Source organism: Epinephelus fuscoguttatus, linkage group LG17, assembly GCF_011397635.1.
Source record: "Epinephelus fuscoguttatus linkage group LG17, E.fuscoguttatus.final_Chr_v1".
Taxonomy (NCBI): domain Eukaryota; kingdom Metazoa; phylum Chordata; class Actinopteri; order Perciformes; family Serranidae; genus Epinephelus; species Epinephelus fuscoguttatus.
The window spans coordinates 5,414,588-5,434,905 of NC_064768.1; the positions used below are offsets into that span (position 1 = coordinate 5,414,588).

Consider the following 20,318-nt stretch of genomic DNA (forward strand, 5'->3'; position numbering starts at 1 on the left):
CCTATTGGTACACAAACCTGGTAGATCAGCCTATTAGTCATGATTGATTCTGGGCTGGACCAATTACAGCCGAGGGCCGATGCCCCCTCCCACATGGGCCTCGGCTGCCAGTCAATCATACAGAGAGAGAGGAGATTGACAAAATTGAGAAGAAACTCAAAGGAGGTGTGGAAAAAATAAGAGAGAAAAAGAGACAAGCCCTTTAGGAAGATGCTGCCAAATGTGTTAAAATAACACAGATGTTTGCTGGCTATGGCGGAGCTTCTTGAGCGGCAGCATCAGTGACCGCACCCGCACTGGCATCCAAAGCAGCCGCAGCAGGTAATGATGGCGGAGGTGGCCATCAGCAGGTGGATGAGGCGAAGGGGAGGCAGGAGGAGGAGAGACCCGCAGCCGCCGCATTTTTGACGACGGCACAGTCGGTGCGACTGGAGGGGAATTTGAACTTCAGGTAAGAAGTGATGAACTGCAGTCTGCCTGGGTCAGATATGAATCAAGTTTGGTTGATAGTCTATAGGGCTGACACGATTAGTCGACTAATCGATGACTAATCGACTATTAAAATAATCGGTGACTATTTTAGTAGTCGACTAATCAGTTTGAGTCATTTTTCGTAGATAAGTACTATAAAAGTACCCAAAATACTCTTACTGCAGCTTCTTACGTTCAGTTATTGGCAGCTTTACACACTCTCCCATGACCGTGAACTAAAACCCTTTGGCATGAGTATGAAACAAGACATTAGATGACGTAATTTTGGGGTTTGGGCGAGACAGGTCAATATTTTCCAACATTTTAACACATTTTTCGATGAAATGATTAGTCGACTAATCGAAGAAATAATCGACAGATTAGTCGACAATGAAAATAATCATTAGTGACAGCCCTAATAGTTTATTTTCGTTGTGCTTGCTAACTCTTAACACAGCATAGTTATGAGTAGGCCATTTAACAATTTAGCTGGCTGTTGAGCAGCATGATGGGGTTTCTCTACTGCTGGGCTGTTTCTGTGATGTTATACTAGTGATGGTGATCTTAGTGCTTCAGTAACTTTATTTTATTCATTTAGTTAGTTAAGTATGGTCTTTATTAGTTAGGTAGTAAAATATTTCAATGTCTATTAATTGATATAAGTGCACTATGCAGTAATTCTTTACTCTGAAACAGCTAAAGCTCAACAGAGCAAAAATGTTCATGTAAAACCAAATGATGAGGCTAGTATTCATCATAAACCCACTTGCAAATATAATTTAGATTGAATCAAATTAGGATTTGCCAGGAGATGTGATGCTGCTCATTAACATAAAAGTGGCTTGGAGTTAAAAGTAACTACTTGTCTTTTACACATAAATATCCTCTTTATTCTAGATAAGTTGTGTTTTTATCTTATTGTTGTTGTTTTTTTACTGACATGTAACAGCAAACTCTTATGGATAATAATTACCTGTATTTTTTTTTTATTGTGGGCATGTTTCCATTCAATTTAAAATATCCCTTCACTTTTTAAAGGTTGCCATGTTTGAGGAAGTATTATGTGTTGCTGTGCTATTTATTGATGTGGTGAGTACACAGTCTATGAAAATATGACTAAATCTGTCATTTATTCATTTTAATATTCATCAATGATCATGTCTCACCTCTATTCCTCACTGTCCAATTTCAGGATCCCACCATACGTTCATTGTTCAGGAGGTTCACTAGACTAAGCAGCCTTTTGGGTTCTTCTAAGTAAGTACTGTATAGAATAATGGGACTGGGAGGATGGTGTAGGTTTAAATTTATTAGACAAGTACATATACACCAACAAGACAGTGTACAAGCGGTGTCACAAGAAAGTTTGTTTTCATTCATAGGCTTCATTGTCTTTCCATCAATACCTGGTGGGCCGGACTAGGCTCAAAATGCCCGGGCCGATTTTTTGTCCCAGTCCAGCCCTGCTGAGCATCTTCTGTGGGCTGCAGATACCACCTCATGATACCACAAGTGGTGAAGGCACTGGAAAAATGCAGACTATCCAAGAATCAACCAGAAAGGACACAGAGAGGGAAATGGTCTGTGGCCACCACCTGCAAAACCATTCCTAATTAGGGGTCGTCTTGGTAATTGCATCTCCCGTCCTCCTATTGTCTGTCCAATTTGCACAACAGCAGGTGAAACTGATTCACAATCAGTATTGCTTCCTAACTTGACAGGTTGATATCAGGAGTATGATTGACTTTGAGTTACACTGTGATGATTATGTGTTCCCTTTATTTTTTTTTAGCAGTGTATTTTACTTTCAGTTGGACATTACTGTTCCTCTCACATGAACATCCTGTGGTAATGTGTACATTTTAACCATTTCAGGCTGATGGTGTCTTCTAGAAACCGGACATTTTTTAGAACAATATTTTTTTCAAATAACTTTTTTCAATTAAATTTGTTTTTAATTGCAGTCCACAATAAATTCTCAGATTCCTGTCAAAAATAGTTGTCAGTTTTTCCTCACAAAGTGTGTTTGATTTAACAAGTCTTTAAAATATTAACCAAAAACAAAACTGTATATCAGAAGTTTCTTTGACAACATACGATTTAAGAAATTTGCTTTACATTGATAAAAATAAAAACTGTACAAAAAAAAACAACATAAAAATATAATTACTTCTGCAGAGCCTCTAAAAATGTTTGTTCTTATCTAGACTGTATAATAATCATACATATTTAATAGACAGAAATGTTAACTACGTATTTATAAAACATGTATTTGAATACTTTCGCTTTCGCTGTCCAAACAGGCCGCTGTTGCTATGCAGATTTAGCGAAATAAATTCATCTGTTTTGTAACTGGGCAGACCAGGAAAAGGCGTCCAATCAGAAAAATCCCTGTCAGAAAAATAATTCTGATCGACGAATGAAATTTCACCCGCTTTTGGTATCCGGGTAGATTTGTAACAGTCAACCAGTCGGAATAGACGTTGGCTTTGTAGTCAGGCAGACATAACAAAGCCGTCCAATCACAAAAAAATCTGAAAGGGGATTTTTGCTGTATCTTGGCTCAGGTACTTTCTTTTTCTTTTTTAAAATAAATACTCAAATGGGACTAGCCGAACTGTTCATACAGTAGTAACAGAATAAATAAACTTTTATCGGGAACTATTTTGAAATTACGAATAGCGTGTAAAAACACATTTAAGGGGTGTTTCATTGCTTGCTAGCTAATGCTATCTGATAGCAACCAGCTAGGCTAGTTAGCTAGTTAGCCTCTCAGGGATAGCAGCGACCTTCTAGCTAGCCACACAGGAACGCGGAAAATGTTAGCCAGACCAATGTGGTGTTTTTCCGTGTGAACCAGTTTTCTCGGTTACGGCGTATAAGCGCTGTTAACCCTGTTTGTTTTAATTCCAGGTAACGCGCTGAAGTGTCACCTCCTCGGTCAGCTAATGCAGAGGGTGTCTGTGTTGTCCGTTAGCCAGTTAGCTCGGCAGGAACATGTTGAGCTGGGTCACAGTATGCGCGCGAGTGTGTGTGCGTGTTGAAATAGTAAATGGCAGGCACATGACCACCGGCTCTCTGCGCGCTGTAAACACGGCAATCGAACATGTCATACGGGGAACGGCTGTCACATTTCGGCCGCTGGCACATTAACATCTCCGGCTAACAGTAGCTGCCGTGTGTGTACCGAGTATGGCCGGCGACGAGCTGTGTTTTCCTCCCCAGAAACATGCCTCCCGCTCCGGTAGTAGTCGTAACGTTTAACTGCGCCGTGACAGCCGGCATGTGTCACTACCCGGCAGCCAGCGGGCCTATTTTTACCGGCTGACAGCGCGTGTTGGGCTGAAACCTGAGCTTTAAAATGTCGTCTTATGTTAAAATTCATTGCGCCGCTCAGGTGCTGCAGTGACTGGAGACAGGTGGGAGTGACCCGGCTGTCTGTCTGTCTGTTGTCTGACACCAGTGTTACTGTCTCAATGTTGAAACCAACGACCCAACTAACTCGTGCATTTAAGTCAGCTTCTCTTTCCAGCATCTATATTACCTATTTTACATCAAATCAATCCTTCAAAACCCAATTCACCTGTTCCTGAAGTAGCGTCCTGGTTGTGCAAATCAAGTGGTGAAACGTAAATATGAACATTTACACAAGTACTGTACTTACGTACAACATCGAGGTACTTGTACTTTATATTTGAGTCTTTTAATGCCACGTTATACATCCACTTCATTACATTCTAGATGGAATTATTGTATCTTTTACTGAACAGCATTTATCTGACAGATTTAGTTACTTCACCAATTAACATTTAACACGTTTACTTAAGTAAAAGATATTTTCTCCACTCTTTTTAAATGGAATATGTTTTAAACAAAATGTATAATACAATACAGTGTGCAAAAAGCAGCTAAATATTCAATTTACATATATGGTCATTATCCCAAAATTCATCCTGACAAGTCTGGTATCTGTGGAAACTTTGAGTTCTCCACTAGAATCAGAAATAAAATTGTGTGGATTTGAACAAAATTTATAAGCACATTATCAAGCTGCAATTTACAATTATTTATTTATTGACTCATTAATCATCAAACTGTAAGAAAGTTGTAAAAAAAAAAGGAGCCAGTGCAAGTTCTTAGTCCTCAGGTTGATGCCTTCAAATGTCTTCTGATTTTTCCAATTAAAAGTCCAAAAAGATTTTCAGTTCTCAAATATGGAAGAAAACTGACATTTGACAAGCTGGGCTCATTCCAGCCTAAAACAATGACCGTAATTTGATTATTTAAATTGCTGATAATGAATTTTTGTGAACTGATTAATCAAGTAATGTATTTCAGTTCTACAAGCTATGATATAAAGTATATTTGTCACAACAGCAGTGTAGTTGAGAGTGTGTTTTTGTCTCCTTAGATGGTGGGACTTAGCACTGGTTAGTTGGTCTAGATGTCGGAGGCAGAGCGGCACCAGCAAGCCGAAGCCTCCCGGCGGGGGGATGGCAGTCTGGAGGCAGGTGAGGGCGACACGGAGCCCAGCATGCTGTTGCAGAAACTCAAGAGCAACATCTCGTAAGTTCATTTTGTTGTCTCACAGGAAATAATGCATTCCATGACAATCCATGACAATGCCAGAAACACTGTGGCAGCCAACTCCCCAGCACGTGTCCCCAGGCACTCTGGACCATGCTTCGCACACATGCTGCAACTCGCTATCAATGATGGCTTCAGCGCACACATCAGTCACATAATCGTTGCTGCAGCGAGGCTGGTAAAGCACTTTAACCACAGCCACACCGCCACCATGGGACTTAAAACAAAACAGGCCCAGGTGTAACTGCCACAGCACACTCTGCTCCAGTCAACAAAAACATGGTGGAACTCTGTTTACGACATGTTCGAGAGGTTGGTGGAGCAGAGATGGGCTGTGACAGCTGTTTTGTCTGACCAGACGATCACTTAATTTCCAGACGCCAGGACCCTAGAACTACAAGTACTGGCAAATCATGGCCGAGATCTTGCCAAAACTGAAAACTCTGAAATGTGTGTGTGTGTGTGAGAGAGAGAGAGAGAGAGCAAGACAGAAAAAGATAAAGGGTAAATATTTACAACAAAAAACATCAAAGGACAGTGCTTCAAAATGCCGTAGAGCTCACTGAGATAAGGGAGCGCCAGACTAGAGCCTATTTCACATTATTTTGCATTTTTTTTAACCGGTTAGTTGTCGGTTAATGCATTGCTGTTGAAAAATTGTGCCTACCCTTCGGTCTTCCCAGAGGTCACCTTGGTGCTGCTCAGTTTGAGCCCTTCAGTGTTAGCTCTGTTAGCAATGTAAGCACGGTTTCTGATGCTAACATTGTTAACCCTATGGGCCCAAACGACGAATAGTGCGTCCAAATTCATACCTGTTCTTCTCTATTGATTTTCTTCGCGACCGTGCATCTTAGCGAGAAGCCACGCATATCACGTGCGGCATTGTAGCTTTCCAACAAGACCAAGCACTTGTCAGTAGTCCAATGTTTTCACAGCGGAAAAAAATGATAAATTTACACTAAAATGATGTATAACAGAGCTTTCATACAGCTTTGCACACACGTTACTCTTAGATGGATTACTCGCGAATGCAGGCTCACACAGAAATGCCACGCATATCACATGAAAGCGCAGGACTAGAGCTTTCCAGTGATACCACACACATCATTGTGCTGTCATCCCATCATGCTATAAATACAGATTGATTGTCTACCAAATAAAAACCTGACAAATTTCTTTACAATCCATTATACAGATCTTGTTATCAGTCACTTCATATAGTGTGGAATATCGTATCTTACCACGTCTTAGGCTTGCGTGTGTTTCTCCCTGTCTATCCACATTTGTAGTCCGGCTTTCAAGATGCAAACATCTCCATATTGTCCAGTTGACACTCGTCAAACTTTGTATGACAAGACCAGCGTACTTCACCTTTGCGCACCCAGACAACTGTAGCCTAAAGGCCCATTTATGCTCAATGTTAAATACGGATACGGACGGAGCCTTCTGTCCGTGCTCCGCGTTCATTTCGTCTGTATTTCTGCACGTTTCCATAAAGCTTAGGGATACGGGCCAAACGGAGCAGTACCATCGGGAACTGCGGAGGCAGTGTTGCTGTCACTACCCGATACGTAGCTCTCGTGAGACACTAAGAAGAAATAACAATTCAATTTCTCTTATCGGCAGTACTAGAGAAAAGAATTCTCCGTCCTCCAGTTGCGACGTATTTAACAGCCTCACCAGCCACCGCCTCCTACAACGCTGCCTCTGTTTTTGTCTTTTTTGCACGAGGTACATTATCAATATCTCCTCCACAGTTGCCATGTTTGTTTTTGAGTTTGTTGTTGTCATAAACGTTTGAAGCTGGGCTGCCTCCTGGTGGATATATTGGTTAAAGTCCGTGTAAAGTGAGAATAAATATCATCTGAGTTTGACATACCACAGTAAAAGGTGTTGTAAGCTACCCTGTCAAATTTGAACGATTAAAAAAATCGGCAAATATATGAAATTAGGCTTCAAAGTTGTGTAAAAATCAGCCTCTGTCTCTGCTCCCAAATGCTGTGGGCGTGTCCGCCGAATGCGCGAAAACCCCGCCCCCTACCAAGTGTCACCTGTCAATCAAAGTCACCACCGCTACCAGGAAAATGGATGCATCTCCGAACTGTCTTCTGCAACCGCAGACCTACATGTTCGAGCCACCAGTGCCAGGATGCAGCTCTGAGCCAGAGGACACTAACCCCCATGAGAGTGGACCTCGGTCCTCTCAGTCTGCAACAGAGTGGTATTTTTATTTCTCCCAATTATAAATAGCAATGTGTGTAACTGTCTATTATAACCCAACGATAGCTTAATTAAGCTAGGCTATGGAATAAAACATCTTCTGTCACTTTAGCACACTGTGCTTAGCTTGGCTTAGCCTAGCCTCTAAAGCCAAGCATCAATCTAGCAGGCATCATGTAATAATTTTGGTGTGTTAATGAATATGAGGCCCCACCATCATCAATATTAGACTAAAGTAAAAATTTAGCTCATGTATTATTAGTTTAATTTAACCAGGCCTACACATGTCTGCAGGTCTTTTAACTTGAGGATTGCTTACTGTCATGGCAATACACAACCTTAGTATCAGACTATGCCATGCCAACGTAAAGGGCGCATGGAAGTATGTGGGCTGTGACGGTAACATCGTTTGAAATGGACGTATACATTTTCATACGTAAAAGGAGCATAAATGGGCCTTAATTATGCATGCATGACAGGGCCGTAGTCACCGTATAGTCCCCCCCCCCCATGCCCAAAATGTCCCCCCAATATATAACTGAAACTGAAAAACAACAACAAACTTTGTTTACTGCAAACAAAGTGGCAAATCTTATCTTAGAGGACATCATTGCACTTGGTTGACTATTTTTCTATGATCTTAGATGTAAATATTGCATGTTTCTTTCAGATAAAACACATTTTTGACTTGTGAATGAGTCAATGGAATTTCTTGCAATAATGAAAAAGTACTGGCAATCATGTCCGCCTGGCACAAACCACATGTTTTGGACAACTGTGAAGTGACAGAATGTCCCATCATCATGGTTCTTATTAGGGGTGCACTATAACTATCGGGCTGATAACAGGAAATTATTACGTCATTCCGGTAAGTCCGATATCATGATGAATAGCCCCGATAACATATATAATTTTGTCAGCACGGCAGTGCCCCGCTCCCACTATGAGACCTGAATGGCCTGCAGTGAATGCTGCGTTCAAGTGACGTCGGCATACTCAGAAAAACTCTTTCTGACTGGGAGAATTCAAGAATACCCCCTCATGTCGGAAAACAACTTGTTAACTCGGTCATAATTTCACACAGACGCGCGCACACTCTCTCTCTCTCTCACACACTCACACACACACACACACACACACACACACACAGACACGCACACTCTCTCTCACACACACACAAACAGACGCGCACACTCTCTCTCACACTAGTTTTGCACGGTATACTGGTACCAACGGTAGACCGCGGCACTAAAACTCCACAGTACATATGATACCATAATGTTGGAGTACTGTAGTACTATGGTACCTCACAGTACCACTACTGTGGGATAAGTTCAAAGTCCAGTCGCAAGAGGGTGAGTGTCCATGCGCCGTCCAATAACGGCAAATCCTGCCAGTTGTGGGTTGAACGGGGGTCACAGACACAGACAGGAATACATATTCCTATCAAATACGGCGGCCATGTGCTCCGGGGCGCAAGATGGATAAGTCCAGCTCCAGGTCCAATAATGTCCTCTTGTTGACATCATGACTGCCCAGAAGTACCTGAAAAGCCGAGCTGTGGCGGCACACAGGTATGTGACGTGTCAGAGGAGAAACGGGCCGATCACATTACTCTTTGTGGCAGTAAACGGTCCACAAATCTCACCGCACTTTAGGGACTGTTATTTACTTATGAAGGGACTGTTCTTTACTTGTCAGGGAAGGAGGATGGCTGGTTGAGTTTTATTTTATTAATTTATTTTATTTTGATCCCCCCTATGTTAATCACTTATTGATGCTGTTTTTGAAGTATGAATAAGTCAATAAGTAATTTATTCCACTGAAATATCAGTGATGAATTATAAAAAAGTGATTTATCTTTTTATAAATGACAAAAGGCACATCTGCCTCATTTTTGCTGTGGTATCGTGATACTACTCAGAACCGTGATACTGTCACTGGTATCGTACTGTGGGTCCCAATTTTGGTACCGTGACAACACACACAGACGCGCGTTCTCTCTCCCTCTCTCTCTTCTAATTTGAGATATATATACATTTGAATGAAACCATAAGCCAAAATTCTTTAAACTTATTTTTTTGTTACTGAATGCACTTTTTCAGTTTGTTTATGCTGCCGTCTATGGCGGAGTCTAAATAGGTGGAGTAGGACTCGCTGACAGACATATTTCAGACTCAGGACTTGCATTATGCCTGGTACACACTACACGCTGGTACTCACCAATTATCCCTGGTCGTCTTTTACGGCGGGTGTTATGTCATCGGGTTATTCTTGTCCTATTTTAATTACTTTTACTATTATTTGAGTCACTGTGTCTGTTCATGTGCCAGCCGACATGTTGTTGTAGTCAGCAGATGGCAGGAGCTACATTTGAAGCGCCACAAGTAAACTATCAAGCTACTGTATCTTCCACAGGAAGTTCTGACAAATGTTTCAGAATAAAAGCCTATTTAGAAAATGGGCACACCTGTGAAGTGGAAACCATTTCAGGTGACTACCTCTTGAAGCTCATGGAGAGAATGCCAAGAGTGTGCAAAGCAGTAATCAGAGCAAAGGGTGGCTATTTTGAAGAAACTAGAATATAAAACATGTTTTCAGTTATTTCACCTTTTTTTGTTAAGTACATAACTCCACATGTGTTCATTCATAGTTTTGATGCCTTCAGTGAGAATCTACAATGTAAATAGTCATGAAAATAAAGAAAACGCATTGAATGAGAAGGTGTGTCCAAACTTTTGGCCTGTACTGTATGTGATACAGAAAAGTTACAGAGACAGTTCTATACAGCAATAATTAGACACCGATTTATCGGCAGTGCTTTGAATCAGGCCGGTTTTCACGTAATCCACCATGACCTGTAACCAGCCGGTCAGTCTAAAATATGCTGATTTAAAATGCCGGTCAACCTCCCGGCGCACCACATGATTGACATTGTGTAACATCAGCAGCGCACACATGCACATGTGCAAGTCACGGCTTGAGCGATGTGAGGAAGTGAAACATCTCACCTTAATCATTCACGCACACACATCAAAAGAGAAAAGGAGAAAGTCGTTAATTGTCCATGTTAAACTGAATTGCGGAGCTCTCCCTGCTGCACTGTGCCGCTTGAAACTGACGAGGCGTGTGCCTGCGTGTCGAAGATGCACGTGTCCGCGTGCCAAAGATGCGCATGTCTGCGCTACTGGTGGGCGCGTCCTGAAGACCTTTGTGAATTTTCCACAGGAGATATTTTTACTTTTTTTTGTGAAATGACCCACAAATGCTATACACTAAGAATTATTATTTTATTTCTCCATGTTTTTTTATGTATGCCTTTTTTACTTATTTATTTTAATACTGTACCTGAAGTTATATCTGAGCAAAAAGGAAAATGTTTCTTAACCACTGTTTTTGTTTGTTTGTTTGAGATGATTATTGAAAAGCTGGTTGTATCTGGGTTAAAATGTTCTAATAAAGCAAAGATAGAAAATATTGCAATATCTTGTGTGCTGAAAAAAATTAAATCATAATTGGCCAAATCGGAAAAGGCCATCCAAGCACTCTGCAAATCGGAAATCGGTATCGGCCCAAAAACTTGTAATAGGTGCAAGTCTAGCAATAATGGTACTACAAGACATCCAATTAAGAAATAAAATGAAGTTAACCCTAGATGTCTGCACATTAGATATACCCCATGTTGGCCCAGTTAGAAATCGTAGACAGTGTCACCAGGTTCAAGTTAATGCTGCCAAGATTGGGTAGATAGAAGCATTTTTTAGCTTCAAGACAAAAACGATTATAACCAGGGATGTTTTTTAAGTTGGTAGGAAGCCTATTCCTCTCCTTGATAGCCTTGTAAGAAAAGGCAGTTTGTGCAAATGCAGAACTGCGCTGTGGGATATTACAGTCTCCTCTAGATGTGGACCTGAGAGCTCTAGTTCTCAGCTCAGAGCAAGGCTGCACATAGGATTTCAAGGGAGGAGGGGCAGCACTGTTAATTATTTTGCAAACCAAGTGCAGATCAGAAAAGGTGATTAGATTGTAGAAGCTTAGCATATTGTATTTAGTGAGAATATTACAGTGGTGATACTGTCATGATTTCTTGTCTAGGATTTTGAGAGCCTGACTGTATAATGATTTAATTGAGTTTTGGGCAGTTTGACTTGCCTGGGACCAGCATGGCATGCAATACCTCATATAAGACAAGATCATAGCCTTCATGTAAGTTTTGGCAGCTTCAGTTGTTAGTGAATTTCTTATATGGTGGAAGTTTGAATTATTTAGCCTCATTACTTGAGCTGTTTTTTTTTATATACTTAGTGAAGGTTAGATTAGGATCAAGAATGACTCCCAACTATTTAAATTCCTCAACATTTTTTTAATTTTTGCCCGTTTATGTATACACTGGGCCATAATCTATGTTTATGCTGTTTAGTAAAGTACCTGGACACAGTTTTATCTGTGTTTAAGGTAAGGCATGATTGGCCGAGCCACTTCGCTACTTTACTTATTACATCAGATAGTTTAGCCACTACTGCATCTGCATTTTTCCCATGTGTGAGTAAGACTGTATCATCTGTGTACATTATTATCTCAACCTCATCAGATACCTGAGGGAGATCATTAATGTACGTACAAAATAAGAGTGGGCCAACTATTGATCCTTGAGGCACTCCTATATTGCAGTTTTGAAAGGTGGATATTTTATCTTTAACTATAACACTTTGGGAGCGGGTAGACAGATATAATGTTAGCCATTTAAGTGTATTCACAGGAAGTTGAAATTGGCAGGTATTGAGAGCAAGATGGAGTGGTTAACGGTATCGAGTGCCTTATGTAAATCCAGAAAAACAGCCCCCATAACACCCCCCTGGAAATAACAACAAGCCGTTTCGGTGGAGTAGTGTGTTCGAAAACCAAACTGCATAGGATTTATTAACGTCTCACTATCAAAGTGGAATTTCAGTTGTTCTGCTATTACTTTTTCAAACACTTTGGAGATGACAGGCAGTATGCTAATAGGTCTGTAGTTAGTTACCCCCTGACTGTCACCAGACTTAAAAACTGGAGTGATGATAGCTGACTTCAGGGCAGATGGAAACATACATTCGTCCAGCAATACGTTTATGATATAAGTTAAAGGCACAGTTAGTTGATCACAATGTTTTTTAAAGAAAAATCTGATCAAGCCCTCATATATCTCTAGACCCAGGGTCCAAAACTAACACTCGCCACTCGCCAATTACAGGTAGAGTTTGTCTCTGGCTGGTAAATTTTTAAGACCACTCGGCACTCTGGCGAGTTATTTTTTTACCAGTGAAAAATGCATTTTTTGTTACTGGAGAACGATGCTGGTATCAGCTGGTTTCCTGGCAGAGTAATGTGTATTTCAGGCAGAGACGATATTTGGTCATGTAAATGCGTCAGTCATGACATTAACACAGCGCGCCGAGGTGGATAGCTGTTGTTAGGCACATTGGCAAGGCGCAGCTGTAAGGCTAGCAGAGCGTTAGCCGCAGCATGACCGGAGGGAGGCACAGCCAATTAGCCGCCGCTAGCTTCCCAGCTAGCCCCGGCTCTCCGTTTGAATCCAGCCAGAGCACCAAGCCCCGGTTTGTTATTCAGGTTAAAGTGGGAAGAAGCAGCAGGTTTGTTGGGCAGCTGGGTGAAGTGGAGGCTGCAGAGGAAACACCGGGACCGTCTGGATGTAATAGTCCGTGGAGGTGCTGTGGTGCTCAGCTGCACAGATAGGAAACCCCTTGGCTGACAGGATGTACCACTCTCTCACTCCGCTACTTTGTTAATAGGCTCATTCGAGATGAACTGCGCCTCGCCTGCAAAGTAGATGAGAGCAGGCAGCCGCAGTGGGGGGTGGTGACAAAAAACCATGGTGAAGTTGTACAGTTTCCTGACCGTTTCCAGCAGCCTTCAGTCTGTACAGGAAGTCACAGACACACTTACATCCTGTCTGGAATGATGTCAGTTCATTAAAAAAGTGATCAGACCCATATATCAGTTTGTTCTCAGTCTCCAGTTGTTTTAATTATGATAGATTAATTTATTAAAATGCTTTACAGGTGATCTGTAGTTTATGTTCATGGTTTATACTCTATTTGATATGAATTCTCCTGTAAATCAGCATCATATCAGTTTGACCTGTCCCCCCAACTACACAGGCTAAATAAACTGTGTTTGACTATCCACCTTATTTTCAAACACGGAAGTAAATAGTGATCAACTTCCGTTTTTTTGTGCATGACTTCTGGTCAGCCGCTTTCCCTCATGCTTTCCCTTACCGGAGCTAACAGTGCAAGCTAATTTTTTTTCAATTTTCAGTTGTTTATGTTAGTCAATCAGTTAGTTAGTTAGTTAGTTAGTTAGTTAGTCAGGCTGTGCATTTTGTATAACGTTAGATAACTGTGCCCACGTTTCTGTTATAACGGAAATTTATTCCCTCTAAACGCGAATAAATCGCACGTCAATCATAAACTATGAACCAAAAAAGCACAATCTATCCCGAGTGAGACAAACTGCTTGATCCCCGTCTCCAGTGTACCAGCAGAGAACCTGCAGAACCGAATCAGTGAAAAAACACACCGGGCTACACAGCCTCTCTATCTGAGCAGCTGAAGCTGCGGCTCGCGCCCTCGACACACAGACATACAGACGGTGCTTCTGCATGCCAGCCAAACGCAACTGTGAGAAATAAATATGTGAGGTGTACGCTGCTTTTCTATTTTTTTTTCCCTTTCTTTCTTTCTTTCTTTCTTTCTGTCAGCGACATACACTCCTAACACAGGACGGGTTGTTTTAATTGACTGAGTTGATCATTAAGCCATAGTGATGCGCGGATCGGCTCTGATAGCACCTGAATCAGCATGTACGCATCAACCATCCAGCCGTTACAACATGATTGAGCTAGCAAAGCAGTTTTGTGTTGCTATGTGTGGTATTTATTCATTTTTGGGAAATGACGATGTCTAGAAAGCATCAGTGGCTGCAGCTGACAGGGACAGCTAACGTTAACACTAGCAGCAAAGCTAACATCAGGATCGTCATCCGTTAAAAGCCTCCCGTTGTCGGACACGACATGAAACTACTCCAGTTAGCTCAATCATGTTGTAACTAAGACATCCGCTGGAGAAAATATTTTTTTCACGGGCCACTTTGTGAGTTTAGTGAGTTATTACAGACACGGCTAACGGCTAACAGCTAACGGTTAGCCCAGCTAATCTACGATAACCATGTTATTAATTATAGACAGAGAAAATACTAATGTTTGGTCAGTCATTGTGTTTATAGACTTTACAAACAGATTAATCTAAACGGTGATATAGTGACGTGAAAAATGTGATATATACATATATATAGCTAAACTCAGCAAGGTAAACAACAAGGCGATTCCCATTTACACAGTGGTCAGAGTGCTGGACCGGAAGTGTTGCACAAAAAAACGGAAGCTGGCTGCGTTCTGTTTTGCCTCCGTGTTTCCGTGAAAAATAAGGTGGATGAGGTTCATATTTTCAGAGGAAAAAAAATACAAGACAACAGCTTACATTAAAGATCAGTTAGATACAGTCAGGGCTTCACATCTGTACAGATGTTAGTTTAAGAATCCTCACATCCCACTGACCACCAGTCTCTGTGTTGCTAAATACTTAAATAATTAAAAAAGTCCAATATTATTATACAGTAGACATCTGAAACAATCAGCTGTTAGATCAGGTGAGAGCCAGGCGGTGCAGTCGGTGGAGAGCAACTGCAGCGCCTGGCTCTAAAAACTGCGTCCCTTGCTCTTGCGGTTTTATCGCCGTCGGCTTTTGTAATACGTCAGAGCAAGTCGGGATGAAGTCGGACACAAAACTAACCAGCATGCATTGTGCGCCAATCGCCAGTGATCGAATCTGCGCAGGCCTGGCTCATCCATGCTCTGAACCCTCGTAGAAGAAGAAGAAGTAAGAAAAAGTATAATGTGGCAATGCTGGCCAGGTATTGCGGAGCCTCCCACAAAAAAACTAAAGCAAAAGAACCTGCTGAGGCTGAGATTTTACCGACCGACAACCAAGAGACGGAGGTTAATGTTGCTGCTGCTGCTGCTCCCGCTGCTGCCATCCCCCAGTCTCATCCACCGGCAGCATTAAGTGACTTGACTTTTTTCCCTTTAAATTATTAATTATTTGGTTGGCTGGTAAAATATCTGCCTGGCTGGTAAAAAATTTCACTTACCAGCCAGCCTGGGGAAAACATCCATCTTCTTGGTGTAACGCTATAGTGTAAGTTTGCGTCAGTGTAGCGAATGTGACAGTTGGTTAATTAACGGTTGTATTTATATTTATAACACCTGTGACCAGAGTGATTTTACTGTTACAAGTCCCAGTGATGTTATACTCTATATCAGCACTCACGGAATGCCTCTCATCCAATCACACTCGGTCGGAACTAACTGTTGTATAAAATACAATAACATTGAAGAACATCTGTGGAGAGAGTGTAATGGTTACTCCAACACATTCCAGGGCATTATTGTAAAACTCAATTTGTTTGCATTTAAGAGTATTCTTAACATACCCCCCTCCCTTACCCTGTGTGTGATCCCTCCAAAATGTGTTATAGCCTGCAACATTCATAATGCCTGCGGATGTAGTTGAGCCAACCATGTTTCTGAGAGCCCCAGGTAATCAAGATTGGAATCAACAAGGAGTTTTACAAGTTGTTCAGATTTAGACACCATGTTTCTGATGTTGATGTGGCCTCCAAAAACACCCCTGGGTAGGGCTTGACGCTAACTTTTTTCCCAAGGAGCACATGTGCTCCTAAGTTGAAAAAGTAAGGAGCGCACAAAGAACTTCAGGGGCACAATGTAATTTGATCAAATAATGTGTTTTCCGTAATAAATGTGATGCAAATAGACATCTACAAGCAAAATTATTTAATGAATTTGTATACAAAATGTACAGAAAGGTAAAATCATCAAGTTAGAAGTATTGCAATTTAATTTTGTGTTTAATGTTATTATCTTATATATATTATCTTTGTAATATGATTATCTTATATAATGTTATTACTATCCTAAAACATTCTCCAGGTCCTCTGAAACTCTCCAGGACTTAAGCTTAAGCCTCTTTCACACAGAGCTTTCGCGGCGCGGGGGCGCAGAGGACAGGATTTGGGCGAGAACAGGCTCGTTCAGGAGCTACAGCTCCATGGTGACTGCTTTCAGGTCTACGTCAGGCTCTTCTCTGCTATTGGACGCGCGGCGCCGAGGTGTCGTCACAGCGCGTTGTGGTGAAATTAAAAAAATTTCAATTCGAGCACAGGCTGGCGGCGCGTGCCACTCAGCTCGGCGGCAGAGCAGTGTGCTCTTGCACCGCAGTAGCACATACACAATGAATGGGTTCGTTGGCGGAGGTCTGTGCTTTGCACGCTCTGTGTGAAAAGTGCTTTATTTCCACCCTGCCCAGCAGGGGTACCGTGGCGAACGGTCCCTAAAGGCCTCTACATGTGATCAGCTGTAAAACCGCTTTGCGCTGGCTGTCCCATTGTTTGTCTATGGAGAGGGCAGCAACACCTGACAAAGCAGCACCGCTACCCTTGACATAAAAAATTCAAAGTCTTAAAGAAACGAATGGATTTTTAAAATGAATAAATTCCTGTTTTTGGCTGCTGTCTTGTGGAAACTTCCTGATTTACATGAATTGTCAGTAGGCTCTGACTAAAACTGAATGATGTTTTTGCTTCAGGACAAGAAGTGTAAATTTGCTAAGGATGTTTCAGAGTCCATCAGATCATGACCTTTGTCACAGATGTAAGATTTGTTCTGTACGCCCTCGCTGTGTGGATGACTGCTGTGTTCTCTGTGTTGCAGGAAGAGTGTTCAGACCAAAGTGGATCAGATCCTGGTAAGAGCCAACAGTTGATGATTAAGCATGACATCAGTGACGTGTGCAGTGGAGAGGTGTGCAGAGGAAGCACATCAGAGCACAGGTCTGATTTGTTCTGTTCTGTTTAAACAGCAAGATGTTCAGCGTTTCTCCGACAATGACAAGCTGTACCTGTACCTCCAGTTGCCCTCTGGACCCAGCTCTGGAGACAAAAGGTCAGACCTACTGCTGGTTAACCCTTTAAAAATGGACTGGGAGATCGTCGTTTGCATGATCCTGTTTAAATAGATATAAAATAAGAACCATAACAGATGGAGCATTTATTCTTTTAGCAGCAGAAAGCAAAGACTTCTGTCTTCTCCAACATTATCAAGTCATTAATTCGTTACCTTACCTTACGTGTTGTGCAATTTTGCCATAATTGCAGCAGAATTTTGCCAGGAATTTCCCCGTAATAGCCAGAGGAGATTGCTGTTTGCGTAATTCTGTATATATCAATCTAAAATAAGAACCATAGTAGCCAGAACATTCATTCTTTTTACAGCAAAAGCCTAAGGCTTCTCTCTTCCCTGTCATGCCATGATCTTTCATTACCTTGTGCCTTGTTACCTGTGCCGTGCAAATGTCATTTGCAGTAATTATGCTGGGATTTCTATTAGTAGCCTCAGGAAATTCCTGTTCCTAGAAGTACGGATGCATGATACGCTGATATGTAAGAGCTAGGAGTGTGCCATCATCTCACTCACAATAATACCGGTGTAATTTTTAATATTATATGAAAAATTAATATTGTGATACTCATAATATTTCAACTTGTTGACATATTGACGTCATACTATTACCCACGGCCAGGGGCGGAAATCCCAGGGGGAACAGGGGACATGACCCCATCACAAGTAAAGCTGTACCCCCCTAGAATAATTTGAGACACAATTAATAATTTTTGAACAATGCAGTAGTATTTATTAAAAGCACAATGTAAGCAGTGCTCATTATAATCACGCAAGTGCTATTTAAATCTTAAAAGATTTAGTCCCCCCCTCTCATTCCTAGTAGTGGTATATCCCACACTCTTTCCAACAAGCGGGGCTAGCAACTGCAGCAGTAGCAGCGTGTGGCTGGACCCGGTTGCCCACATCGCGCATCGCAGGGTAAGATGTACACTCACGCAGACATAGTTTAACTTACACAAGTTACAACACATCCCATTTACTGTTACAACAAGCCCCAGGCCCAGGCTGATAATATAAAATGTCTGCAACATTTCTCCTGCATTGTTCAAAAGCCAGAGTTTAGTGATAGTCAGAGAGGACAGGAGAGAAAGAAGAGGGAGAGGACAGGACAAGAGCAGTCAGTGGCGGAGCGGCTCGAAGCTAATGGGTACCTGTCTGTAGGCTCTCCACCTGTCAGTGAGACAAACATGAAAGACGTGCAGTTTAACCGACGAGGAGCGGTCATTATGCGTGACTATTACACACGGTTGTGACGGAGCGGCTTGTAGCTAATGGGTACCTGTCTGTAGGCTCTCCACCTGTTAGTGAGACAAACATGAAAGACGTGCAGTTTAACCCATGAGGAGCGGTCATAACGTGCGACTATTACGCACGGTTGTGACGGAGCGGCTCGTAGCCAATGGGTACCTGTCTGTAGGCTCTCCACCTGTTAGTGAGACAAACATGAAAGACATGCAGTTTAACCGACGAGAAGCGGTCATTACGCGTGACTATTACGCATGGTTGTGAGGTGCGCAGCGGCAGATCTCACAGCACACTGTTTATAAACCAGTTTACAAGTTTAATTGCAGGAAATGTTTAGTTGTTAAGCCATTTCTCATAAGTATAGACATTCACTGTATATCCACTTTTCCACATGTGGCTGCTGCTGGCTTGAGTCTTGACTCTCTCATTATCAATAACTTGCAATGCTGAGATAAATGTTTAAAGTCCAAAAAAAGTAATTTATTACGAACAGGTCAATCAAACAGGTTTCAAAATTCAAAAAACCTTGTAAACAAACGAAATACTCAGTGTTACACATTTTCTTTGGTTACTTTTCTTTCAAGCGTTTTTCAAAGTTATCAATCAATCAATCAATCAATCAATCAATTTTATTTATAAAGCCCAATATCACAAATCACAATTTGCCTCACAGGGCTTTACAGCATACGACATCCCTCTGTCCTTAAGACCCTCACAGCGGATAAGGAAAAACTCCCCAAACAAAACCCCTTTAACGGGGAAAAAAAACGGTAGAAACCTCAGGAAGAGCAACTGAGGAGGGATCCCTCTTCCAGGACAGACAGACGTGCAATAGATGTCGTACAGAACAGATCAGCATAATAAATTAACAGTAATCCATATGACAGAGAGAGAGAGAGAGAGAGAGAGATGCAGGTAATGACAGTAGCTTACAACAACATTAATGAAAGTAATAATATTATAGTTATAGTTCTGGTTACTGCGGTACAATATGTTGAAAGTATGTATTAATACCTGGCAGTATACATGTGTGACAATAATCATATGTGTATAATAAGAGAAGAAGTATGACTAATGACTAATGATGGCAGCAGCAGCAGGAGGCATCTGGCGGGACCACGGCAGCAGCACAACCATACACGTCACGCTGTCCAGGCACTGCTGTGATATGAGTTAATCTGAGAGACAGTGGAGCACAAAGGCTCCGGAGAAGAAGCCGAGTTAGTGACATCCAGAATGGCCGGGTTAGCTAGATGCAGTAATAGGATACGAGAGAGAGAGAGAAGGAGAGAAGGGGCCCGGTGTATTATAGAGGGGTCCTCCGGCAGACTAGGCCTAAGTCAGCCTAACTAAGGGCTGGTAAATTACTAATAAAGTTATGATCTCACAGTCGGTAAAAAAACAAACAAACAAAAAAAAAAAACGGTTTGCTCCTGTAGCCAGCCAGAGAGGAAGGATCCATTCCACACACCTGAAAAGATGCTGTATAAAAGACAGGCAGGCTACAACTTTTTTTCCTTGTCCCCCCCTGGAATTATTCTCTAAAAGTTTACTGTTTAGTGTTCCCCCCCAACTATGAAATGGGATTTTCGCCCCTGCCCACGGCAACAACAAGTATGGATGAAAGCAAATTTTTTACTGACTCCACCGTGGTTACAAAAAGAGGAGCAGCTTCAGAAGTGTGGAATAAACTGTG

The 20,318-nt window shown here is 41.8% G+C and overlaps 1 protein-coding gene and 1 long non-coding RNA gene across 3 annotated transcripts in view; both read left to right on the top strand.

The window, feature by feature from the left end:
* Positions 1-1,507: 1,507 nt before the first annotated feature.
* LOC125904345 (uncharacterized) lies at positions 1,508-2,514 on the top strand. The gene is made up of 3 exons (XR_007451437.1): positions 1,508-1,560; positions 1,664-1,728; positions 1,854-2,514. It is a non-coding gene; the product is annotated as an uncharacterized LOC125904345 (long non-coding RNA).
* A 478-nt stretch (positions 2,515-2,992) lies between these two features.
* The window catches only part of rfx5 (regulatory factor X, 5), a 42,763-nt gene continuing 25,437 nt past the window's right edge, over positions 2,993-20,318 (top strand). Inside the window, exons 1-4 of one of the 2 annotated variants that reach the window (XM_049601567.1) lie at positions 2,993-3,038; positions 4,883-5,037; positions 17,129-17,162; positions 17,277-17,359. In XM_049601567.1, the coding sequence (XP_049457524.1) occupies positions 4,916-5,037; positions 17,129-17,162; positions 17,277-17,359 (239 nt within the window). In that variant the 5' untranslated portion in view covers positions 2,993-3,038; positions 4,883-4,915. Of the gene's footprint in view, positions 3,039-3,076; positions 3,385-4,882; positions 5,038-17,128; positions 17,163-17,276; positions 17,360-20,318 lie in introns of those variants that run through there. The other variant, XM_049601566.1, reaches the window with a different exon arrangement.